The following is a 27,297-nucleotide window of genomic DNA, read 5'->3' as shown; positions in this document are numbered from 1 at the left end:
TTTACTACAGCATGAACAGTTCGATGGGAAATACTGCTCCCATCGAGCTGATCCTGCTGCCACTAAAGGGGAACAGACATAGGCCGATGGGAGCAGTCTCATCGACCCACGTCTAGTTACACACATACACCGCTAATACAACACACACACACAGATCATACCAGCCATCATCCAAGAAGACTGGAATGATCTGGGATTCTCGTCTTCCAGGATTATGGGATGGCATGATGTCTCTTCCTATTTGCTGCGGTTTTGATTTGCAAAACCGCAGCAAATGCGCTTGAAATCCGCAAACATTTTTAATATTTGCGGATTTCAAGTGTTCCAATACAAGTCTATGGCGGCGAATCGTAGCGATTCCGCAAAATAAATGCATGATGCGTATTTTACCGCAATGCGATTCCACTGCAGAAAAATTAGCAGCATGGGCACAGCAATTGTGGAATGCAATTAAAATTAATGGGATGCGTTTTGTTAACGTTTTTTAAGCGTTTCCACAGCGGTGGAAACGCTTAAACGTAACATGGACACACGGTCTAAAAATCCTTACATAGCCCTAGTTCCAAAAAATAAAAAAAGTTATGGGTGTCAGAAAATGTCGACATTTTTACCTCTAAACTAAAAAAGAAAAAACTATACAAGTTTGATATCGCCATGTTCATACTGACATTAGAAAGCATATTGCCAGATTATTATTATTTTACCATAAAATGAACGCTCTAAAAGTGAAATCCAAACGCTATAATGGGATTGTATTTATTTTGTTTCATTTTCATCCCTCTCTGAATTCTTCATTTTTTTTTTTTTTTTTTTTTAATTTCCTAGTATATTCTATGGCAAAGCTATTGGCGTTCCTGTAAAAACAAGCCCTCATACATCTCTGACGGAAAAATAAAGTTATGGCGCCCGAAAGGAGGGAAAGATGTAAAGCTCATATTCTTAGAATAGGTCCTCAATCTTTTATTAGTGGGGAGGCAGCACTCTGCACCCTCACTAATTTAGCTGTTCCTGGTGGGGGGACAGGTGTTTCGTGCTCACCGATCAGGTATTGATGACCTGTCCTAAGGATAGCCATCAATATAAAAGTTCCGAACATTCCTTTAAAGGGGGCTGCTAATACAATCTATCACCACCTCAAGAGGGAGCCATCAGTTGGATGATCTTCTGTAGATTCCAGGCAGTGCGCTAACCTGCAATGTAATGTTGTAATCTGCACAGCCCTTCGGTATCTATTCTTGTATTCTCTTGTGTAAACTTTACAAGCTGCTGCCACGTTATTACAACTTGTTGGTACATTATAGCCGGTGGTTATTTGGGTGGAGTTCCCTGACTCTCCCATTTAGCCAGATTGCCATTTCCTAGAAACCTGCTGCTGGCCCTTTTGTTATAGATTAAAATCAAGGAAATGTCTTTTTGGTCAAAAAACGACTCCTAGCGTGGGCAGCCCCACATCCATCTTCTTATTGGCCAAAGCCTGGAGAGGATCCAAAAGAAAGGAATCGCTTTAAAAAAACAAACAAAAAAACTTGGATCTATTCTGTTTCCACTTTTGTCTTTGGTTCAAAAAATGACTTCCATCCCTGTGAGGTTGTGTATCCAGCTTTAATAGTATTTTGTTTATCCCTGCTACTATTAATAGTGGCATGATGGCTGCTTGTAAGCAAACACCAGGAAGACCGCCGGATCATCGGTGCTGGAATCCTGGGGGATAGTATTGCTTATTTTGTTCTTTTATAACAATTGAATGTTTTGCAATGATGGCCCCGTTCAGCTTCTCACCAATAATAGACGATCGTGATAACGCTTAGGTATTTCATAGCATATTTTATCTAACAGGACTTGGAGCAATGGGATTGGGAACAAACCTACTTACAATCAGCTTCTTGTCATCAATAAGCTGGAGGGGACTTCTGATACCTAGAAAAGGATTCCCAAATCCTTCATCTGCTCATTTGCTTAATATGGACAATTTGTGTTTACGGTTAGTCTATGATGGTGATTGGGTATACGGTAAATGTAAAGTCTGTGATTCTAAAATGTAACGTGGGTGCTTGGTGGGTAAATGGCACTGTGGCTGTGAAAACCTTATCTCCAAGAGCCGGCGTCTTGCACAAGCGCACGACTTTACTTCCTACACATCATTGCACCTCTGTAACCGGATGTACGCTTCGCAGCTTCAGGGATGCACTACGCATGTCCAGAAGCGAAGGAGAAGCCACACGGGGCGTGATCACATGTTGAATGGAACAACTAGTCTGGGGAAGTCCATTGACTAGTCAAAAGGTTATCTGGGTATTAAAAATAGTGATGAGCGAATATACTCGTTAGTTGAGATTTCTTGAGCACGCTCGGGGGTCCTCCGAGTATTTTTTTAGTGCTCGGAGATTTAGTTTTTCTTGCCGCAGCTGAATTATTTACATCTGTTAGCCAGCATAAGTACATGTGGGGGTTGCCTGGTTGCTAGGGAATCCCCACATGTAATCAAGCTGGCTAACAGATGTAAATCATTCAGCTGCGGCAATAAAAACTAAATCTCCGAGCACTAAAAAATACTCGGAGAACCCCCGAGCATGCTCAGGAAATCTCGAGTAACGAGTATACTCGCTCATCACTAATTAAAAACTTTAAAAATCCTTTTTTTTTTTTCTTTTAAACATCTGTTATTGTGTAATCCAGGATAAAGGGCTGCTTAGGCAGGGTATTTAGAATACAAATGCTGGTGGGTTGGATGGTATTGGTGACCTGTCATGTTCCCTTTTAATAGACTTAGTCTGTGATTTGTTACGCAGTTGGGCTGATTTCTTAGGGAACATCATTCTGTTGCTATATAAAAATGGACTAAATGGGTTTCCCATCTGGACAACCCCTCCTGTAACTGAAGCTGGCTGCCGACAACCCACCAGTCAGCCGTGATTGCTGGGGATGCTGAGAACAGCCGTGCAATTCTCTCTGCTGGAGAAACTCCTTTCATGTTGTCTTCTTTCAAATTATTTGGGCAACTATGTAATATGTGGTTACAGTAAGTTCCCCACGAGTGGAAGACATGTTTGAAAAGTCGCAATCCGCTCTTAGCGGGGGCTATCTCTATGATCATTAGCGCTGTGGTCCCCGGATTTTCTAAATGTAGGCATATTTAGTATATTTTCCAGCTTTTAATGAGTGTGTGTCTGTAGTTCAATTTCTTCAATTTTAAGAATTCGGGACCGTAATCATAAAAAAAAATATCAATCATACTGCCAGACACTGGCTTTCATTTGGCACTGTATACCATGACTGCAAATCCTTGTAGTAAAAAGTGTCTGGGCACGGGAAAGTGTCTCCTATGTGGCTCCCTCTGGCTTGTTCCCGGCCAGCTAGACGTGAATGACAGGTCTCTGCCAATGCACTAATATGGGAAGACTGTCAGACTACCCAAAATGAGTAGGGAGAAGCCAGAAGGACCCCTCTCTCATATACCAGCGCAGCAGCAATGTTTGGCAGGATGAAACTGCTCACAGGTTCCATGTAAATTGGCTTTTTTCTTTTTTTAACTCTTCTAGTGTTTGTTTTTCTTAAAAATCTGTGCGATGAGTGACGTCTGTGACCAGTGATGATATGGTTTAGATGGCTGTTGAATACTCATTTGGTTTCATCCCGACCCCTCCATACAGATGCATGCCACTTACCCCTCATACTTTTATAAGATGAGTGACTTGCTTGTTGAAAACTTCGGCGTGGCCAAATTTAATCTAACATGGGAAGATTTTTAGGTGTACAAAATTTCCAGTGGATATGTATGTATGTATGTATGTATGTATATATATATATGTGTGTGTGTGTGTGTATGTATATATATATATATATATATATATATATATATATATATATATATATATATATATATATATATATATATATATATATATATATATATATATATATATATATATATATATATATATATATATATATATGCACACACACGATTGTGGCCCGATTCTAATGCATCGGGTATTCTAGAATATGCATGTCCCCGTAGTATATGGACACTGATGATTCCAGAATTCGCGGCAGACTGTGCCCGTCGCTGATTGGTCGAGGCAACCTTTATGACATCATCGTCGCCATGGCAACCATTATGACATCTACGTCGATACTGTGCCCGTCGCTGATTGGTCGAGGCCTGGCGGCCATGACCAATCAGACGCGGGATTTCCATTATGACATCATCGTCGCCATGCTGTGCCCGTCGCTGATTGGTCGAGGCCTGGCGGCCTCGACCAATCAGAGACGCGGGATTTCCAGGACAGACAGACAGACAGACGGAAAAACCCTTAGACAATTATATATATGGATATATATATATTTTTTTTTTTAATACTGAAACATTAAGCTTCAATAAAAAGGCTAATTGTGTTATAGGGAATATTTGTTACATTAATTTTCAGACCCTCCTTTTCCCTGCTTAAATTGAAAGACTAGGCCCGTAGGACCCAGAGCCTCTGCTTTGCAGATGTTATCGGGTCTTGTTTTAAAGGGGTTGTCCATTCCCACAAGCATATATTCTGTTGTGTATGTGATGCTTATATAGTTCATTGGTCACGTTACCCGGAATCCTGGATTCAGCACCCTTCTCTGGTCTGGCGAATCCAATGGTTTCAACAGGAGCAACACCTCAGTGTCTGCATGTGACTGTAGTGTGAAGGGGGGCTGGCTCACTGCCTAATTTCTCATTGGCTGTGACAGAAAAGAGGGCCGGCTCTGTCTACATGCAGCCATTGTTGCTGATGGAAATGGATGGAAGCAGGGCTGCCTGGGCCAGAGACGGACAATGAAACCAGGACATCTTGGCAGCTTTCAAGGTTAAAGTCTTTGTAAGTGCAACTATATAACCAGATACAACACATAGATATAATTTGGGGCTGCTGGACATCCCCTCATAAAGGTAAGAGACCTGTATATTCGGACTGGGTGCAGATGTTGCCCGGTGGAGAATATTAGCCCTCTCTCGGAGTTAATAAGCCTTCCTCTAGTATCCAGATATGCATTACTCACACAAGAAGTGTTGTCACATGTTGGGAGCGAGTCTCACAATTTATTGTCTTTCTGGAGAGATTGGAGAGGGCAGGAGACCATATTTAGACATGAAGTCCTCCAACTAAACTTTCCACGAGAATCTGTGATTACTTCACTTACGGTTTTTTGCTGGTGCCGTGCCCGCTGCTTTCTATGCATGTGATAATGCCAGCATTGTGTCAGCGGGTAGCAGTAGTGGGTGTCCAGGATGGGAGTTATCAGTTACCATGTACAGGTGTAATGGCTTTAGATGCGAAGAGCCAAAGCATTGCCATGTTCAGAGATCAGGTGTCCGATGAGACATTCCGCCGCGTGCACCAGTTTTTGCAGAAATCCTCCTTATGTAATATACCGCCAGCACATAGATGTAGACCGTGTTTGTGCTGCTCTAAAAATAGCCCCGAAAAAATCACTTGCTCAACACATGTTGAATGTGGAAAGTTCCCGTGTCTTGTAAGAGCAAAGAGCTATTATTTCCTTGTGAGAGCGAGCCAGCTCACTATGTATAAATCAATAAAAGTGTGTCGACAATTTATACTTTCCAGTTATTGGCGGTGTCTCCGGGTCACATACCTTGTTACAGTGGAGCATGAACGCCTAGTAATCTACCATTTACAATCCATCCAGGCTTTCTTTGAGTTACTATGAAACTTGGGAACAGCAATTTAGCCGGACAGTTAAGCCCAAGGTCATGCACTTGTGCTAGTCACCTTCACGGTTTGTTTGCCAGCCAAATGGGAGCCTTCAGCTAAACGGGACTGGGATATACGCATAAACAGTTGGGCATATGACATTGTCTATTAACATTTTCTTTAGTTAATCAGTGAAGTGTGATATGTCCCGTGACTTGGCATCGCCCTGTATTTTTCAGATGCGTTAGACATTGGTCTTTACATGTTCCTCCTAGTAAACAGTGCTGGGCGCACGGTGCGGCATTCTAGTAGACACCGCGACCTTGGTGAATCCATCAGAGAAACCGCCATCGATCTGCAGGTTGTGTCTGCACCTTCCAGTCTTTCCTGACAAGATACAGATCTATGGAAGCACCAGAAAGTTGTAACTTTAGGGAAGTAGGACCTGTCGGCTCTGTAGACTTGTATGTATTCGTAACAAATTGTGTTCCTCGATATATAACCAGTGTGTAGCATCTTTTCACAAAACACTACATTGTACTGTACCTCCATTCATTCCACAAATGAATGAGTAGATTGCACAAAGTTTAGGGACGCCCCCTCCAGATGTCAACTGGTGCTGACAGTCCCAGACTGTCTAGGGACACGCCCCTTTGGCTAGGATAATAGTGTCCAAATGTCAGTTTCTTCTAGTGATTGCAGGAACGACATAGGGTAGAGTTGTAAGACAGGATGTCTCCAAATTCTGGGTTAATGGACTATAGAAACTTTTACTAAAACCGGTATATTGGGGTAACCATCTCTTGAAGAGAAATATCAGACTGGCCCCCTGCGCTTCAGAAGATGCTGGAAGGGTCTTTCTATTTTATCCTGTAATACAATAGCAATTGTTGGTGCAGATGAGCAGCGCTGTGCGTTTGGCAGGATGGAGCACATTGATAGATGTCAGGCCTGTGCCACCGACCTGTCACATGACATATTGTAACCCTATACTTGCAGTATTTTTTTTGAGGCATTTATGACTGCATACGGAGGCGATGGTATACATACTGTTGACTTAGGCTACGTTCACATTTGTGTTGTTGGGCGCAGCGTCGCCAACGCAAAACGCATACACAACGCAGCCTTTTTTGACGCATGCGTTCAACGTTTACATGAATTTTGGCCGCAGAAAAACTGCATCATGTAGCGTCGGCTGCGCCCGGACTCTTGCGCCCAAATGACGCATGCGTCAGACAACGCTAGACAACGCATACGGCGCACAACGCATACGGTGCATGCCCATGGGCTTCCCATGTTAAAGATAGGGGCGCATGGCGCATGCGTCGGTATCCGTTGGCGACGCTGCACCCAACAACGCAAATGTGAACGTAGCCTTAAAATGACTTTCTGAAAAGGAAATATTTGATTTTCTGAATTGCGTAAATCTGCAGATAGCACGAAGTGTCTGGGTTTCCTAAGACCATGTTCTCATTTTGCACTTTGCATGGTTGTGGAGAGAGAATAGTTCTATTTTCCTTGCGGCTTCTTGCTTAGAGCGACACCCACCCTCAGTGTATGTATGCTGAGCAGGGGGAGCCATTAGCGCACACTCAGCGTGTAGTGAGCAGTTGCTGATCAGCCCCAGCGGCTTGATGCGAGCAGGTGCAGGGAGAATAACATTTTCTTCCCTGGAGCCGTGCGTCCAATTGGATATCTTCACATGTTTTAAAATTGGAAAATGTTGTCTTTTTTTTTTTTTTTACTCTCGCCGTGTCATCCACGTCCCAAGTTTTCCAATTTAGTACATGATCAGGTCACAGATTTCAATAGAAAATGTGTAAAGATTTTCCTTGTGAAGGCGACAAAAGGTCAACACGCTTGCTGAACTTGCAGATAGCCAAGAACCTTGTAGCCGGCTAGATGGTGCTAGGTTCAGCTGCTGTAGCACCACAATAACAAAATGAGGGAGGGGGAATGCAGCATGTCCGTCCGGTAAGTATAAAGAAAACTATTAAACAAACACTGTCCAGGAAAAACCTTAAAACTAATGGTGAAAAACGCCCTTAATTAATCATAGTATTAAAAAAAACCAAAAAAACCACTGCTGGTTGTTGGGGGTCCAAGCATCTTAAGAACCCCCCCCCCCCCCCACCCGTACAGACACTAGTGTCAGCCGCACCTGCTGATATCAACGGGTTTGGCCGACACTGTGTAGGGTCCCCGGCCAACTGATTTGTTGGGGAAGATGCTGATCGGGCATGTGCGATTTCACACTGCTAACCGCTGTTTCCCGGAGATAAGCTGGTGGTGGATCTGTCAGTCGTCTGCTTTCTCACAAAATACGGGAACGCTCTGTGAAAGACATTGTTTGAGGGAGAAACGGTAGAGATGGCGATCTGACGGTCAATCAGCTGAAGCAGTGTTTGGCCAACTGCTGTTTAATGTGTGGGGGCTTTACTGTTTAGGTACCTCTGACAGTGCTTAAAGTGAGCAACCCTTTGTAACATGTTGGTGGACAGGCGTGTTTCCTGACCCTTCTTCACATGTCCATACTTCTTTTAGGAGCTACCCTGGTCTATTTTGTGGACAGAAAAGCAGATGACATATGGATAGTAAAAATGGACGCATGGAATACAAGCGGCTGAAAAACAATTTGTTCTTTTTCATATGCAAAACTGACATGATTTAATAAGACTCCACAGACAGAACCTGGGAAATAGGCGCTCTCCTTGTATTAGCTCTGAATTCCCACCACTCCAGCGTTTATTTTTTTGCGGGTTGTTTTTTTTTTTTTTTTTTTTAGAGATGGAGTGGTGCTCCTAAGCAAAGGTTCCTGCCCCTACTCTTACACTTACCCACTGCCTTCATATTTTTATCAGTGCTGCTTCGGTCCTGCGGCGCCATCTTGAGACTACGACTTCTGACTGGCCAGAAGTCAGAATTAACGGTCACAAGCTCTTGATGTAGGTCTATGAAAGCCAAAACAGGTCTCCCATAGAGTTGCATTGCAAAGAGATCCTTGTCTTTCTCTAGCAAACACTGGAGCAATTGAGGAGGTTACAAACTGCTGGAGACTGACCAAAGCCGCGCTGATAGGTGAAGACTAAGGTGGGTAACTATTAGAGTAGGTGCAGAAAACTTAGATAGGAAGCACCACTCCAGAGGTAAAGAAATCTGGGTTGATTTAAAAAAAAAAAAAAATGAGATAATATGCTGTGTGGCTATGATACCCTAATTATGCGCCCCCCCCTCATTGCTTACAGTGCAGTACAGATCAAACTGGGAAGTTCATGAAACTAGTCTGTGACCAGACAGCAGTCTGTCCTTTTACAGAATTATGTTTCTGGCCATTTAAAAGTGGAAACCTAATTTGTTGCTACGGACGACTGCTCTGCTTTTTCTTTTGCATTGGTTTTGTGAACCTTCCAGTGTATTGCCGCCGATCTTGTGCCCCAGATCAGTGCCCACCACACTCCCTTGTGCTTCTGACCTGTAGAATACAGAAATATATTGCCTGCATACTCTGTCCATGTAAACTGGGCATAATTTACTAACGTACCATGTTTAATAAAATGTAATTTGCTGAAACCAGAGATGACTTCTGAAAATACTTTTTTTTTATGATGTTGAATCATTAGTTCAGTATTTAAAATATTGATCTAATAATCAGAATAGCTGTGGCCGTCCCATACCCCCAGAGAACACCCAGCTCTTTCCACTGCACGCTCACTATTGTAGTAATAAAAAAGCCCATCTAAGCCGTGAGCAGTTTTCCACTGAGCAGGACCCCACCTAGCCCTCCTCTTAGCATTTCCTCTTGGCTCTGGTTGGATTGATGCTTCTCATCTCCGTGTTCCACACAAACATCAATGATCATGTAACGTCTGGTCTGGTGCGAGCAGGCTGGCACTTCTCGCTCACATCGGTGTTGGGGTGCTGTAGTTACTTTGGCTGTGGCTTCCTCCCTGCATTTCTGTTCAGTGAGCTCATTCTCTGTTACTCATGGTATATATGCACAAAAGACTAAACATTAAAAGAAATGAATGGACTTTGAGAAATGCTTTCAAGCTCATCAATTATTCATGAGTCCCCTCCATGGTTTTCCACTTTCACAGCAACTTTGCTTCAGTGAATGCGTGTTGAGTGGTTTCTCTTAACCATCTGCTTGGGTTGGTCACTGGGTGATTGATACAGTTATTTGGTTGGAACGTGACACCCTGAGCCACAAATGTTTTAAGAACAGTCTAAATCATAGCTGAAAGTTTAGGTCTGTTCATTTGGGTGGAAGGAATAAATGGCTCCTGGCTGAAGTACTGCAGGATGTAAGCACTTGTGATCTGTGATGTATGGAAGCGCTGGGCACCGTGGCATGTGACTTGTCATACCGCTGTAACCAACGCTTCCCTTTTTAAGCACATTTTCTGCCATCGTTTTAAATCTAAAAGAGCAAATAAACTTTTGCACATTTTTTTTTTTTTTATACTGTAGTCAAAAGCCCCTGCAGGTCAATGCACAGAAGCACTCTCCTCTTTTGAGACCCCTACTGCTCTCTCAAGACTGCTCTGAGGTACGCAGGTCAGGGGGCAGAACAGAAGCACTCTCCTCTTGCCTGTGCAAACACAGGGCAGTTCAGACCATATATATGTATATCTCTCAAAAAAATAAAGGGAACACTTAACACAATGTAACTCCAGGTCAATCACACTTCTATGAAATCAACCTGTCCAGTTATGAAGCAACACTGATTGTGAATCAATTTCTCCTGCTGTTGTGCAAATGGGACAGACAACATGTAGAAATGATAGGCAATTAGCGAGCCAACCCCTATAAAGGAGTGATTCTGCAGGAGGTGACCACAGACCAGTTCTCTTTTCTCATTCTTTTTGGCTGTTTTGGTAACATTTGCATTTTGTCATTGCTCTCACCCCTAGAGGTACAGTAGCATGTGGTGGTGTCTACAACCCACACAAGTGGCTCAGGTAGTGCAGCTGATCCAGGATGGCACATCAATGCGAGCTGGGGCAAGGAGTAGCTGTGTCTGTCAGCAGTGTCCAGAGCATGGAGCAGGTACCAGGAGACGTGGAGGGGGCCATAGGAGGGCAACAACCCGGCAGCATGACCACTACCACCTCCTTTGCGCAAGGTGGAACAGGAAGAGCAGTGCCAGAGCCCTGAAAAATGACCTCCAGTAGGCCACTAACATCCATGTGTCTCCTCAAGCTGTCAGGAAGAGACTCAGTCAGGGTGGTATAAGGGCCAGACGTCCACAAGTGGGTGTTGTGCGTACCTCCCAACACCGTGCAGAGAATATCAAGATTGGCAGATTCAACATTAGCACCTTGTGCTTTTCACGGATGAAGGCAGGTTCACAATGAGCACATGTGACAGAGTCTGGAGATGCTATAGAGAAGGTTCTGCTGCCTGCAACATCCTGCAGTAACATAGTAACATAGTTATTAAGGTTGAAGGAAGACTTTAAGTCCATCTAGTTCAACCCATAGCCTAACATGCCCTAACAGGTTGATCCAGGGGAAGGCAAAAAAAACCCCATGTGGTAAGAGTAAGTTCCACCATGGGGAAAAAAATTCCTTCCTGACCCCACATACGGCAATCGGACTAGTTCCCTGGATCAACGCCCTATCAAAGAATCTAATATATATACCCTGTAACATTATACTTTTCCAGGAAGGTATCCAGTCCCCTCTTAAATTTAAGTAATGACTCACTCATTACAACATCATACGGCAGAGAGTTCCATAGTATGATTAGTTTGGCAGTGGGTCGGTAATGGTGATGGGAGACATTTCTTTGGAGGCTAGTCAGAGGTACCCTGACTGCCATTAGGTACTGGGATGAGATCCTTAGACCCATTGTGAGACCAGGTGCAGTGGGCCAGAGTTCCTTCTGATGTATGACAATGCTAGGCCTCATGTGGCTAAAGTGTGGCAGCAGTTTCTGCATGATGAAGGCATTGATGCTATGGACTGGCCTGCACTGATGCTTTAACCCAGGTCTTGAGATCCCACAGAACATCTGCCTTATCAGGACCATGCCTAGGCATTGTAGGGAGGTCACACAGGCACGTGGAGGCCACACACTACTGAGCATCATTTCCTTGTCACGAGGCATTTCCACTGAAGTTGGAGCAGTCTGTAATTTGATTTCCACTTTGATTTTGAGTATTATTCCAAATCCAGACCTCCATGGGATATTAGTTTTTAGTTCACGTTGATCATTTTATGTTTTATTGCTTTCAACTCGCTCTGCAACATAATGCAAATCTTTATTCAACTGGAATATTCAATCAGTGATATTTGGGATGTGGTATTTTAGTGATCCCTTTATTTTTATGAGCAGTGAATGTGTGTGTAAAAAAATATATATATATATATATATATATATATATATTTTTTTTTTTTTTTTTTTTTACACACATTCACTGCTCATAAAAATAAAGGGATCACTAAAATATGTATATAGGGCTCCAATTACCCTGTATATAAATACCGCTGGAACGAGGAGTGATTAGCTGCGTAAGATGCATATATCCTTCTCTATAGTAAAGCTGGTCACAACGTTAGATGTACAGTACTGTGCAAAAGTTTTAGGTAGGTGTAGGGGGGGAAAATGTTGATTAAAGAATGTTTTAAAAATGGAAGTGTCAGTGAATTATATTCATGAAATGTACAGTAAAATGCAAAGTGAACAAAATGGAAATCTAAATCACATCAATATGTGGTGACCTCCCTTTGCCCTCAAAGCGGCATCAGTTCTTCTAGGTGCACTCGCATAGTTTATGTAGGAACTTGGTAGGGAAGTTGTTCCAAACGTCTTGAACCAACCACAGGTCACTTCAAATTAAACTAAGGGTACCTTCACACTGGTCGATTCTGCTACGATTACGACGCATTTGCGTCATATTCGACATCGCAGTACGAGCTCGTAGCCAGCGGTCACACTCTACGATGTTAACGCTTTTTCTGACGTAGTTGCGATGTGAACGTCACGCGTCGCAATCGTACGCTACCCTTCACACCGCCATAGTCCTACGACTCCGAGCGTGACGTATTACCAGCATGGGCGTGCTAAAACGTCACGCCCAATCAGGAGACAGGTATGCGGAAGCCCAACCCACGTAGTCGCATTACGAGCTCGTATGACCGCCGTCACATACTACGATTTCGACCGCCACAGCGGGACATTTACGACGAAAGAAAGTTCTGCTCTTTCTTTCACATCGTACGATGCTGGGCTGCGTCGCAAATCGTAACGCCATGTCACACTTTGCAACCTCGGAACGAGGACGGATAAACGTCACAAATCGAACGCTCGTTCAGACTTTGATTGCACAGTGTGAAGGGGCCCTAACACTTAGGTTGTCCACTACTTTTACATTGATGGCCTATCCTTAAGATCAATGTCTGACACCCCCACTGATCAGCTGTTATCGGTGGTTTAATAATCACCTATGAGGTTTTGTTGGCCCCTAGATAAAATAGAAAGGATGTGGAGTTTCTGGATTTAGGGAGCAGATTGTATTATACACTGATTTTATTTTTGCAGGCTTAATGGGTCCGAGGAGATTTGCTTTTAGAGACATTTTGGAGCTGCTACATAAAGGACAAGTTTCTTGTGTCGCTCACGATGCCACATTAGCGGGAGTCCTTGCACTTATTGCCTGGGATTGTAATGGCACTGGTAAACTTTAACATTTGCTGCTTTTTATTTTCTATCTGTTTTGTGTAGTGTAATGGTCTCTGAATATTTTATGATAAAAGCTCCTGCTGCCTTGCTGGGATCTGGCGGAGTTACTGTATTCATACTGTCAATACAAAGGGTATAAAATGAGATTCCAGGCTCCAAGCTAATCCCCCACAGTAAGCAAATATGCTAATGTGCGGCCGTCCCGGCACAGAAAGAAAGCAGCGAGTAGTCTGCCACGTCCAGCTTGCCATCAGACAGTGCCGTGGTAGCGGGCTTTGTACCAGGCGTCTTTGAATCACCAAGGAGTGACGGTGACCTCATGGTGCTTTACTCGCCCTGTGTCTTTATTGTAATTGTCTGTGCTGGTGGTGGAGAAAATGAGAACCCCCCACCCTGCCCATCTTCTGCCATATGCCCCATCAGGCTGCATGTCTGCATGATTGGTGCTCCAGGAGTAAGTATACATTTCAGGATAGTCTTAACGGGACAGTAATGGTTCTTGCCTGCATGTTGTGTACAGCCTGTAACTTTTATTTATATTGTGTTCTTGAATGGGGCTGCTGATGAGATATCTGTCCTCCGATACTCTACATTACTCTGCCTATGGGTATAGTGTTCCTTTAAATCTTACAGAGGAAGTGTCCAGCAACTCCAAGGCGGAATTGTTCTTTTGAATACAACTTAATAGAAACCTCGTGAAACAAAGGCGCCATTTATCTTTGTTTAGCTGTCACACAGATTAGACTTTGCTGCAGATCAAAGGCAGGAGACCAAAGTTATGCAGATATGGCCCCCAATGTTGTCCAAATTTCTTTATCGGGGGGGGGGGGGTCTTATCCTGCAGCCATGCTTCTGGATGCTAGATGGAAGCTTCTAGAGTTTTGTGATGGCGTGCCATAGAAATTGTGCTGTGCATCTCACATATATGTCCGCTAGCCGGAGAGCAGATGTGTTCTACTTATGTATGCTTCCAAAAAGCTGAAGACACCGTTTTGGAAAGCAAGGTGACAACCTATCAGTCCACCAGCTCCACAGGAGTTGTCACCAAGTTATCCCAGATGCCGATTGACAAGTCAGTAAAGCACGGGCAATATGTCGTCCTGCGCGACGTCGCACCGTGACCGGTGACCAATGCTTCTTACAACTGCCCTACATGTATAGATAGCATTAGCTCCATCACTGCTGGCGGTTTCCCAGAGCAGAGCCCTATACAGTGTGTGCTTTCAGCTACATTATAAAACAGGATTTCCAATCACAGCATTGTGACATCATCGGCTGCGGTAGATGCCACAGAGGCAACCGCATATAAAAAGCGTAAAGTGCTATTATTGTAGTATGAGCGCAGAACTATAATGATATGGTCGGGGTTTTTTTTTTTTGTTTGTTTTTTAATAAGGGAAAGTGTTTTATGTAGTGTTTAATAAAAACTGTCTAATTACCTAAGGAATAAGTGCATTTTTAGCAGTATGTAGTTGTAATAGTGCATCTTTGGAGACTTTGTACATCTATTTCTGTGAATGTGTTACTTGTCCTCCTTCCACAATGCTCTGAGCCATTCAGATTTTTCCCTACATAAGATTCTCCTTCCCTCATTCTGCAGCACAAAAGCTGCAGCTGCATCCCCCTTCCTCCCTATTTGCTGTTGACTTAAAGGGTATAGATCACCTGATTTTTGCCATCTAATTTGTGAGCAACATAATGTAGAGACAGAGACTGATTCCAGCGATGTCACTTAATGGGCTACTTGCTACTCTCCTGCTGATGAAACTGATTTTTATTAATAGAAGTAGTAGTAAACCTGCTGCCATGTAGGTTAGTCGTGATCATTCTTGAGCGCTGTATAACTCCACCCCCACCACTGATTGGCCGCTTTCTGTGTAGACTGAAGAAGCAGGCAATTAATGAGCGGAGTGGGCGGAGTTATACAGAGCTCAGCAGTGAGAAAACTGCGAGATCAGCAGCACATTGAAACAGTGATTTTAACAAAATGACAGATAGCAGCCCAGTAATTACACACTGCTGGAATGAGGGTCTCAGCCCCTGCCTAATACTGCTCTCAGATCAAGAAGCAAAAAGCTGGTGACATATTCTCTTTAATACAGTATTTTCTTTGGGGTGACCTGATGGTTTACTGAAACAGTTTCTGATTTACAAATGTTTTTAGAGGGTCTGCAGGCGAAGAAATGGTATAAGCTGCTAAAAATGGGGAATATTCCCCTGCTGATTTCAACGATCTAATTGGAATGGGTGTGTCGAAATATTTCCCCATTGGCAAATGTCTGGGGGGAGGGGGAAGCATTGGGCATTTTGATGTCGGCATGCCTAATCTTTTATTCTCACTGGCTATGAGACCTCCATGAAGGATATCTGACAGTATTTTGTATCCCTCTCCTCATAGTTCTGCTCTCTGATCCTTTTACTGCAGTAAAAGCTTTAGTGGAGATGTGAACACAGCCCGAGCGGCTCTTCAGGCTGATAGGGGAATGGATGCACCTATCATTGGTCGTTATTAACGGGCCACAGATCAGCGATGAATTAGCAAAATTCTTGTTCCCTTGTGTAGAGGTTGTGCTGCCGACACCAAATCACAGCATGAATGATCCTTCGGCCTCCAGTTTGTAGCAGTCAGAAACCCTCCATAAGAGCTGTACTGTGAGCACAGGAGGCTGTACGGTAACTTATGGTGCTGAAGATCTCGGCCAGCGATATCTGCTGGGCACCGGATGTTCCTGACGTTCATCTGTGACTTGGTCTCCGCATGTAGTTCCGTTGTCTTAGGTAATGTTTTTTTTGGAAATGTTACTAGAGCAGTTTGCATGAACAATTGAGGCTTTTATTCAGTATAATTTTTTATATAGGCTTTTGCTGAAGTCTGTGGTGTAAAGGGCACAAAATGGATGGGGGGCCGCAGGGGGCATAGAAAGGTTTCCTATCCTCAGTGTATGCCTCTTACCCCTGTGCGGCGTGCCTCTCTTACCCCTGTGCGGCGTGCCTCTTACCCCTGTGCGGCGTGCCTCTTACCCCTGTGCGGCGTGCCTCTCTTACCCCTGTGCGGCGTGCCTCTCTTACCCCTGTGCGGCGTGCCTCTCTTACCCCTGTGCGGCGTGCCTCTCTTACCCCTGTGCGGCGTGCCTCTCTTACCCCTGTGCGGCGTGCCTCTCTTACCCCTGTGCGGCGTGCCCCTCTTATGTGCGGCGTGCCCCTCTTACCCCTGTGCGGCGTGCCTCTCTTACCCCTGTGCGGCGTGCCTCTCTTACCCCTGTGCGGCGTGCCTCTCTTACCCCTGTGCGGCGTGCCTCTCTTACCCCTGTGCGGCGTGCCTCTCTTACCCCTGTGCGGCGTGCCTCTCTTACCCCTGTGCGGCGTGCCCCTCTTATGTGCGGCGTGCCCCTCTTACCCCTGTGCGGCGTGCCTCTTACCTCTGGGTTATGCTTAGCATTTTATAAAGTAATCTTCGCAACCACCAGAATAAAGCTGTACTACTTCCAGTGGTTTCCTCACAAAGTTCATTTTAATCAACAGATCTTTTGATCAATAGTGCCTTTCAGATTAATTTTTTTCCTCAATGCATGAGAAAAAAATTGCAGCATGCTCTACATTCTTCTGAATCTCGGATGAGACTCACTCATCACTCACTCACTATGGGCGCTTAAAATAAATAAATAAATAAAAATGCATCTTGCTCAGAACATCCGAGTGGCATCTGAATTTTCTGGATACATTTCTATTATAGACCTAGGAGACTGTATGTGATCTGATCGTGTACATTTTTTTTTGTTTGATGTATGAAAACAGATCGCACATGGATGTCACACAGAGATTAAAAAAACAAACCAGACATACGGATGAAAATCAAATGAAAGTTAGTTGAATATGCACTAGCATTCACATGGATATGAAAGGAGCATGTGGAGCTGTTCTCAGGAGCAGTGGATGTTCCAGTGGTCGGACACCCAGGAGTCATCGCTGTGGATAGCTGATAACTTGTCAGCCTAGAAATAACGGTTTAGATGATGGTCTGGCGACAGATCACCGTACTCTTCCCTTCTACAAACACTCTGCTCTCCCCAGTGAGGACACTGAGTCAGGCGTGTAATCCGCTGCCGGACATTTCTGCTGATGGCTTATCTCCTCTGAGAACTAAAGGATGAGAGGTGAATATATAAATGAAGGTCGGGGCTGCTGGATTTTACCTTCAGCTGGTCTTCCCATCCCTCTGGTATTGGTGGGCTTGGACGATACTAATCCAATGTCTGTCCTCCTTTACGGTCACTTATTGTGTCACTGGTGTGATCGGCAGTCTTCTCTCCGATATTCTCCTCCTCTCTCCTAGCCATTATTATGTTATTACCTATTCTCCGTGGTTGGCCAGTGGAAATGGTTTCTTGGTGACATTTTTCTTAAATTTTTTTTTTTAACTTATTTTAAACATTTGTAGAAAATGCCACAAGTTTCCAACATTTTCATTGCGTCTTTATTAGCATCTTTTAACATAAGTTTTCTAAATGTTACTAGAATCTTCTCTTAATCTCACCAGATAAACAGAGAAATACCATACCTAGAGTATTCTGCATATGGGAAAAGCAAGTCTAGCCAGAGGGGCGCTTGAAGACCCCTCCTCAGTGGCCATGCATTAACCATAGTGATTGTCTGGTATCTTCCTGATCACATATAGATCTATATTTTGTCACCAGCACTGTGGGAATGTTAATGCTTTTATAGCCTGGACCATGATCTAACACTTATGAGGCCTTATGTAATGTGAAGAATTGTTTTGTGTCGTGGTTTGTTTTGCTATGGCATTTGTATAACATTTATATTTTTAAGTTATGATCAAGTCCAATCTCTTGACAGCCACTAGATGTCACTATACAGCCATGTTAGTTTGGTAGATAAATGGACTTACACTGCCACCTTCTGGAGGACTGGATTTGTAAACTGAAAGCTGAATATGGTATATTGTGCCCCAAAGCGGCTCCACGTCACATCATAGCACGTGCCTGCAGGCTCGCTGTATGTAGATGGACCCTAGCTTAGATATATGCAGGTCGGCCACATCATTCGTAGGAAAGGAAGGATCTCTCATTTATAAGGATTTTGCCCAATCGGTACTATCTAGCTCAGATCACACAGTTCTTCATGCTGTAATCTCTTGCAGTGACCATATCACCCCACTGTGTGGCAGTATTGTGACCACGTGGCTTGTATATGAAATTAGAGAGCATAGAATCCTACAAGGGATCATCTCTAGATAAATTGGTAACATTGGGAGGCTGCTCCTATCTGTGCTTCTAGAGTTAGCACCCCTCAGACTATGATGACCCTCTTCTCAGTCATTCTTTAGCTTTTATAGATGCTTGTATGTTTTTTTTTTTTTTTTTTTTTTAGTATTTCTAGGACAAGATTAAGACACTAATTGTTTTTTTTTTTTTTTTCCTCCATCATTCTCTTTACTTGGATGGAAATAACGATTTGTTTTGCTACTTCAGGTAAGCGGTTTCATATTTTGCACTTTGTATATTAATATCCCTCTGTATACCTCTTACTGTCTGTCCATGTTCTAAAATCTATATATGCACTGTATGAACAAATGTATTGGGACAAATACACATTGCTGTTGCAGGGGGCTTTTATGACCTCCTATACTACATCCATAGACATTTAAAGGGGTTGTCTGGCCATAAGGTACAAGTCTACAATCACTCAATGTGACTGCAGACTTGTGATCCTCCCATTACGCTCACTGTGAGGATTATCCAGTACTGGTTTTGGAAGCGGGAGGTCATGTGACCGCAAGTGTGTGATTTGCATATTTCAGGCCACATTCAAACTAGACGTCTAATACACTTGCATTAAGTGAGGCTGCGCACGTCTAGTCGGCACTTGACCCCACGTATGTAAATCACATACTTAAACAAACCCGTCCGCAGGCCCTGGATAATCCTCACAGCGTGCAGTGACTACAGACTTGTCACATAAGGCCAGACAACCCCTTTAATATGGAGTTCGTTTTTCCCTTTGCAACTACAATAGTTTTCATTTTTTAAAGAAGGTTTTCTAAAAAAAATTTCTAGTGTCTGTGGGAATTTTTGCCCATTCACCCAGAAGAGCATTTGTTCGATGAGACACTGATGCCGGATGAGAGAGTCTCGCTCACAAGCTCCGCGCTGGTTAAATGCAAAAGATGGGGTCGGGTCAGCACTGTGCGGCCAGTCAAGTTCTTCCACACCAAGCTCCCCCAACCATGCCTTTATGGACCTTGCTTTATATACCTGTGCCAATGGGACTCTGAGAAAGCTGCATTTACTGATTAAGGCTACGTTCACATTAGCGTCTTTGGGCGCAGCGTCATCGACGCAACCCAAAACGCATGTCAAACCGCATACACAGCGCAGCGTTTTTTGACGCATGCGGTCAACGCAGAACAACCCAATAAAAATTAAATATACCACCATAAATTGCAAGAAAAAAAAGTCACACACATAACAAAAAAAACAAACAACAAACATTGCAAAGAATAAAAAAAAAAATGGGCAGAGAAATTATATACTTACATCTCTTGAAGGCAGAGCTGTGTCTCGTGTCCTCTCTGTTTCCAGACGTGCAGGCAACTGAAATACAATGCAATCACCCTTTTTTTTATATCTATGGGTGGTCTTGTCACTGTCTAGACACTTCATCACTTGTTTTTTACTCAAAAGGCGCATGCGTCGAACAACGTGGGTCAATGCAGGCACCTGCGCCCTATGCGTTGTACATAGACAGTAATGTGGTTTTTTGGCGCATTTATGACGCAAGTGCGTTGCATGCATTGTTTACCGGAAATTTGGCGTAGGAAAAATGCAACATGTAGCGTTGGCCGCGCCCTGTCTGGTGCGCCCAAATGACGCATGCGTCGTACAACGCTTGACAACGCGTACCGGCGCATGTCCATGCGCCCCCCATGTTAAAGATAGAGACGCATGCGTCGGTATCCATCGACGACGCTGCGCCCAAAGACGCTAATGTGAACGTAGCCTAACAGGTGTGTCCTAATACTTTTGTCCATGTGGTGTACTATACAATGAAGACTCTTAGCTGTCAGAGGGGTTTTCTCAGGTGCAAGGAGTGGTTCTAAGGAAAGACGGCCAGTATGCAATTTAGGACCAAAAATCTTCTGTTGTAGCCAATCAATAGCACATGGTACAAGATGAGTAACAAGCAATATAATTCATCTTTATTACATTGTAAAAATGATCACATGACTAAAACACTTAAAGGGAATCTGTCACCTGGTTTTGGCTATCTAATCTGAGACCAGCATAATTTGGTGGCAGAGAACCTGAATCCAGTGATGTCACTTACTGGGCTTCTTGCTGTAATTTTGATAATCTCTTGCTGATACATGATTTTATCAGTAGAGGACTAGTAAACCTGCAGCCATGTAGTCCTGCATGTTCATGAGTTCTGTATAACCCCGCCCCCACCACTGACTGGCAGCTTTCTGTGTACACTGTACATGGACAAAAAGCCGCCAATCACTGGTGTGGGCGGGGCTATACAGAGCTCAGCATTCCGAGAACTGCAGGAGCTAGAACAGTGGTTTTATCAAAACGGCAGGAATCAGCCCAGTACTTGGGGGGCTCTGCCCTTACATCGTGCTGCTCTCAGATTGGACCTGCTGGCAGATTTCCTTAAACCTCTTACGCACATTTGACATACTGATACATCGTAAGTCGGTCTCCATTGATGCAGGGTCAGGAGGAGCGGAGGCTGCATCTTTCCTGGCATGTGATGGCTGTTAGTCAGCCATTATCTGCCCCCGACAGCCACGCGCATAGCTTTGCCCTCTGTTGCTAAACTGTTAAATGCCACCGTCCTTATCGTGACAGTGGGATTTACACTGAAATCCAGGGTATGCTGTTCTAACCACCCAATGACTTCCCTGCAACACACCCTTGGATGGCAGTGACGGCTGGGGGTCTTCCGAATGCCCCATGCCTTTCATGACCAATTGTATGAAAGACAGCCAGCTGGTATGAAATATAGGGCAATACTTTGATATGCTAACATGGGAAATCGGGTGATCGCAGGATCAAGCAAGAGTCTACAAAATACTGTAAAATAAAATATTAACAAAACGTTGATCCCACCACCACCACCTTCTTCCCCCATAACAAAAAATTAACTCAGTATGTGGGATCTCCATGTCTGTAAAAGTGCAATCTATCAAACAAAACAATTGGTAAATGCTGTAATGACAAAAATCAAATCAAAGCTCCAGATTTGTGATTTTTTTTTTTTCCATCCTCCACAGGAGGATGCTAGAAGAAGCGATCAAATGTTTTTATTTACCAACATTTTTTTTAATAAAATCGTACTCTCAGGCGCTAAAAAAAACCTCACGCCATCGACTGAAAATGTAAAAATGTTTCGTGTCTTTAAATTTGGCAATTTTTTTTTTTATTTTATTTTTTTTGTTTTCACTTCTTAAATATGTTTGTCTGGTATCGCCATAATCCTACTGATCAGGAGAATCTTATTACCAGGCATTTTGACCATATAATGATCGCTGTAAAAATCAAACCCAAAAAAACCACAACTTTGGATTTGCACTTCTTTAGTAGTTTCGCCACACCTTGTAATTTTGAATGACACCATCTATTTTATGATGTGAAGGCAAGAAAAAAAAAATTACATCTCATCCCGCATAATACAGACCCTCATATTGCCATGTAGATGAAAAAATGTTATGTCTCTTGGAAGCAGGCGAGCAAGAACCAAAGTGAAACAACAAAAAAATATTATATTTACCGTATTTTGCCTTTTATAAGGATTATAATCGGATTATAAGACTCATCTCAAATTTTGAGGAGAAAATTAGGAAAAAACTTTTTTTTTTTTAATAAAATGGTGGCGCTTCTTACAATCTAGGCAAGGGTGGTGACTGCGGTGAAGCGGGGTCGCTGCGGGTGTCTGCTGGTGCGGGGGCTCCGCCGGCATTTTGTGAAAGCCCGGAGCTCCCGCATTGTTTACTATGCAGTGGACTCCAGGAAAATGGCTGCCAGAGAGAGCTTGGCACCATCTGTTCGGCATCAACGGCCATTTTGCCAGTGTCATCGCATAGAGGCAGGCGCAGATGGAGATCTCGGCTTTCCTCCATCTGCACCTGCGCTCAGTTAGAAGCCGGACCCCAGAAGAAGAATGCCTGCTGCCATATGCCGCTGTACCACCAGCGCAGGACCACCACTCGCCGCCGTGCCACCACTGCACTCCGCAGGACCACCGCAACACCCCCAGCTCCGGGCCTGTAGCATTGACCCCTCGGTAAGAACCGTGTTAGGTCTATGAGACGCACCCCCATTTTCCCCCTAAATTTGGGGATCATAAAAGTGTGTCTTATAATCTGAAGAATACGGTGTATATAAGGCCAAAAAAATAATGAAATAATTTTAACAGATATTATCCCAGTAGGCAAACGGCTGAGCGCAAATCCTGAGATACTGCATACTCCAGCACAGAGATGGCAGGAAATGAACTCTTCCCACCATGATGAGCGCTATTATTGGCCTACTCCCATCTTCACATATGTTATCCGTCCAATACTTTCGTGACTAGTTATTAAAATATTCAGCATCTCTTGAGATGGTAACACTTTTTTTTTTTTCTCTCTGGTATAAAAACGTTTGCTAGGTGACCGACCACCGCTGCTCTTTAGCTGTGGTGGCTGAATCTGCTCATTGCCCGCTCTTTTCTATTGATTGAGCTTGTACTGCTTTGAAATTGTCCAGGATTGTGGGAGCGGCTGTCATCGCCTAATCCTGGCCAGCTCTATTGCAGTACTTACAAGCTAGGCATCAGCGGTGGTCGGTTTCCTTGGCAATGAGCTGAATTTCCAGAATGGCTGAAAATGTATAATAAACAGTAAATTGCAAAACTGTTTTATTTCTGCAAGCACTGTTGTAGAATATTCACCCATTGAGATGGGAATAACTCTGTAAGATTGAGATGCCAGACCCCCACTGTTACACCGACGCGCGCTTTCTGAAGTGCTGTGCGTATTATGTGATTATTATACTTCTATAGCTCCATCATGTTCCGCAGCGCTTCACAGATCTCATCTGTCCCCATTGGGGATCACAATCTGAACTGAGCTCCTGTCACAGGAAAACTGCTCCTGATAAGTAGGTGGTGTTCTGAAGAGCTTTCACTGTGTAAATGTTTGTGTGTAATGCATACTGTATATACTGTATGTGTGGAGATGGGAGTGTGTATATGTATATATTTATATATATTTTTGTATTGGGTGTGGATGAGTTCAATAAAGCTCCCCCCACACTCCCTTTTTTCTGAATACAGAAATCATGTTTGACTATTCTTACTTTTGCCTGTGCAGTTAATTATTTTTTTCTTTCGGAGACCTCTGCGCTGAATGTCAGTGACTATTGGCAAAACCAATGTTTTTTTTTTGTTTTGTTTTTTTAATAGTAGTGAAGGTCAGTTCAACCTCTGTCCACAAGGTGGTGCTGCAGCTTCACATTATCTTTTCACACTGGCTTCCTAGCCCTGTGATTGGCAGCATAAGGGAACATCATGTCTCCTTCACACTCTGGGTTCTGTGAATGTCCATAAGAGCACTTCTTGGGACACGTTCAGTATTTGGGGGAGTTTTTTTCCTCAGTATTTCTAAGCCAAAACCAGGATTGGAACAATTCGAGGAAAAGTATAATAGAAACACGTCACCACTTCTGGATATATCACCCACTCCTGGTTTTGGCTTACAAATACTGATGTAAAATACTGACCAAATACTGAACATGGCCTTAGTGTTAAAGGAGAATGGTTTGTCTGGATTTTCTTAGAAGCAGGCGGATGTGTTTTACACTGTAATGGGCTATAGTGTGACCAGTGCGGAGTTGTACGGAAAATAGGTGGTCATATGGCAATCTAGAAATAAATGGTTAAAGGGCTCTCAAAGACCATGCAAGGGCAGGTATTTTAGTAGCTTTACTTTGCTTCTTATTTGTTACAATGATGTGTTATAGTGGGGATAGGCATGTGACCGCTGCAGCCTAGTCTCTGGCCACAGCAATGATTAACTGCAGCAGTCACATGTCTGTATGACCAAAACAGGATGGATGGAGACAGGGGAGTCCTGGAAAATGCAGACCAGGCCTTTCCTTTGTGTACAATCTTAGGCCGGAGACCCACTTTCAACTGCAATGTGAGAAACTTGCATGAGTCTTTCTCCTCAATTCCCGGCACTGCCGCCGGCGGTTCGGACCGGAGCGTTCAGCTGCATGGAAATACGTGCAGCCGCACACTCCGGTCCTAAGTGCCGGCGGCAGTGCCGGGTGTTGAGGCGAGAGACTCGCGCAAGTTTCTCACATTGCAGTTGCAAGTGTGATACCGGCCTTATCTAGATCATTTATCCTCTTACAAAAATGAGGATTACTCTGCTCATCCTGCGCCAGTATATGCTGCAAAGCTAGCAAATAAGTTATAGAAAATCAGGAGTGAGTGTCCTCTGGCTTAAAATCTCTGATGTTTCAAGATATTTGATGTGGATAATTACAATTAAAATGAAGTTTGAAATCAGATTTAAATATGGTCATTATCTTTAATAATAACTTTCAAATAATTGGTTTGGGTAGTAAGATTGTGTACTTTGGGGAAGCTAGTACTTTTTTTGAAGTATTCACACATCCTTGTTTACTTTTTAAAACATTTTTTATTACTCCTATTTTTCTTAATGTGCTTAAAGTCTTGTTCACACGTTCAGTATTTGGTCAGTATTTTCCATCAGTATTTGTAAGCCAAAATCATAAGTAGGACAATCAGAGGAGAAGTATAATAGAAACTCCTGGATAGCGCTTACAAATGATGTAAAAGACTGAATAAATACTCAGCATGTGAAAGTGGCCTTAACCCCTTCCCGACATGCGCCGTACATATACTGCTGTTTGCTGGAACGCAGCGCAGTATATGTACAGCGGCACTATCGTGCGGGTTCACGCTGAGCACCGCGGCAATCGGGTGCGGGTGTCAGCTCTATGTGAGAGCTGACACCCTGCAGCAACGCCCGTGATCGGCGCTAGGACCATTCGCTGGCATTTAACCCTTCTGATGCAGCTGTCAGTAGTGACAGCGACACAGAGAGGAGCTTCGCGCAGAGAATCTGTTCCCTGCACGCTTCCATCAGGACAACGTGGATGCGGTTTCATTGTCCTGATGGTCTCCATGGAGACCCTCGGTCGCAAGGTGGCCACGGGTCCTGCAGGGAAGGTTGCTTGTGAGCACCTGCTTAGAGCAGGCACTGACATGCCCCCTTCTCTGCCTGTCAGATTCTGATGTGATACTCTGCGATCTGACACTATACAGTGATGTCCCAGGATAGGACAATGTAAGAAAAAAAGTGAAGAAAAATTAAGTGTAAGGCTGTGTGCACACGTTGCAGATTTTTCGCATTTTTTTCGCTATAAAAAAAATCCCATTTAGAATGCATTCCACAATTTTTGTGCACATGATGCGTTTTTTTCCTTGAAAAAAACGCATCGCGGTAAAAAACGCAGCATCTTCATTAATTTTGCGGATTTCCCACTATATCATTGCATTGGGAAATCTCCGGGGAAAAAATGCAAAAAATCTGCAAAAAAAAGCGAAAAAAACGCATGCGGATTTCTTGCAGAAGGCTAAAAATATTTAAAAAAACCCAAACAAATATTTTTCCCAAAAATATATTTATTTATGTAAATAATAAATGTACACATTTGGTATTGCCGCGTCCGTAACAACCCACTCTATAAAACTGTCCCTCTACTTAACCACTTCAGGGAACACCGTAAAAAATAAAAATAGAGAATGAGGTAAACAATTCTTAATCATCTTACCGCCGAACAAAAAGTGCAATAAAACGCGATCAAAAAGATGAAAGTAAATAAAAACCTAGTCTTGTCCCACAAAAACGAGCCACCGTACCCCTCCATCAGCAGAAAGTTATAGCTCTCATAATAAAGCAAACATAATATATTTTTTCTATTAAATAGTTTTTGTGTAAAAGCGGCAAAACATAGAAAAAGATATAAATGAGGTATCTCTGTACTCGCACTGACCCAAAGAATAAAGCTGTTTTACCAATTTTACCACACACGGAACGATATAAAAAAACACAAACAAAATGCAATTCCTGAATTGCTGTTTTTCTGTTCATTCTGTCTCCCAAAAATCGTAATAGAAAGCTATAAAAAATGTCATGTGCCCGAAAATGGTACCAATAAAAATGTCAGCTCGTCCCACAAAAAGCAAGCCATAACATGACTGTCGGCTGAAAAATGGAAAAATTATAGCTCTCAAAATATGATGGTTGCAAAAACTAGTTTTCACAATAAAAAGCGTCTTTTAGTGTGTGACAGCAGCCAAACATAAAAACCCGATATAAATCTGGTATCGCTATAATCGCACCAGTCGATATGTGATTCAGACAGAACCCCCGGTGGAAGATTCCCTATGAGGCAGATGGAGACACTGTGGACGCCGTCTGACCTGTGATACAGTGGTGTCCGTCTTTTTAGGATTGCATAAAAATAAAAGTGCCGTCGGGGACAGTTTTGTGCCCTTCTGAAAAGGACACCACGGAACAGAGGCCAGACTGAGTGCAGAGTAACTCTGCTGCCTCATATAGTGAATGGGTCTCTTGGACATTTCTTCTGAATCACGTCACTCAGAGATTTAGATGGAAACCCCAAAGTAAGTGCTCAGCCTAAAGCACAGGATAACTGTGATCCCAAACATTATGTAAAATGTTCCCAATAAAAGCTTCAACTCAATCCACAAAAATGTCCCCACTCAGATCTGTAATATGTTAATGGAAATATAGGGGGCGTTCACGTTACTGGTAGCACAAAGTATCTAGAAAAGCGAAATGGCTCCTCGCCCCCCAAAGAAA

The 27,297-nt window shown here is 43.4% G+C and overlaps 1 protein-coding gene across 3 annotated transcripts in view; it reads left to right on the top strand.

The window, feature by feature from the left end:
- The window catches only part of TSC22D1 (TSC22 domain family member 1), a 114,908-nt gene that overhangs the window by 57,870 nt on the left and 29,741 nt on the right, over positions 1-27,297 (top strand). The window contains exon 2 of one of the 3 annotated variants that reach the window (XM_077297356.1): positions 18,863-20,091. The exons of 1 other annotated variant lie outside the window; for it this stretch is intronic. In XM_077297356.1, the coding sequence (XP_077153471.1) occupies positions 18,863-18,866 (4 nt within the window). In that variant the 3' untranslated portion in view covers positions 18,867-20,091. Of the gene's footprint in view, positions 1-13,232; positions 13,349-18,862; positions 20,092-27,297 lie in introns of those variants that run through there. One more of the 3 variants, XM_077297355.1, reaches the window with a different exon arrangement.

Source organism: Ranitomeya variabilis, chromosome 3 (assembly GCF_051348905.1).
Source record: "Ranitomeya variabilis isolate aRanVar5 chromosome 3, aRanVar5.hap1, whole genome shotgun sequence".
Lineage (NCBI taxonomy): Eukaryota > Metazoa > Chordata > Amphibia > Anura > Dendrobatidae > Ranitomeya > Ranitomeya variabilis.
The sequence above is the reverse complement of the archived record's forward strand: the minus strand, read 5'-3'. Positions and strand labels throughout refer to the sequence as shown.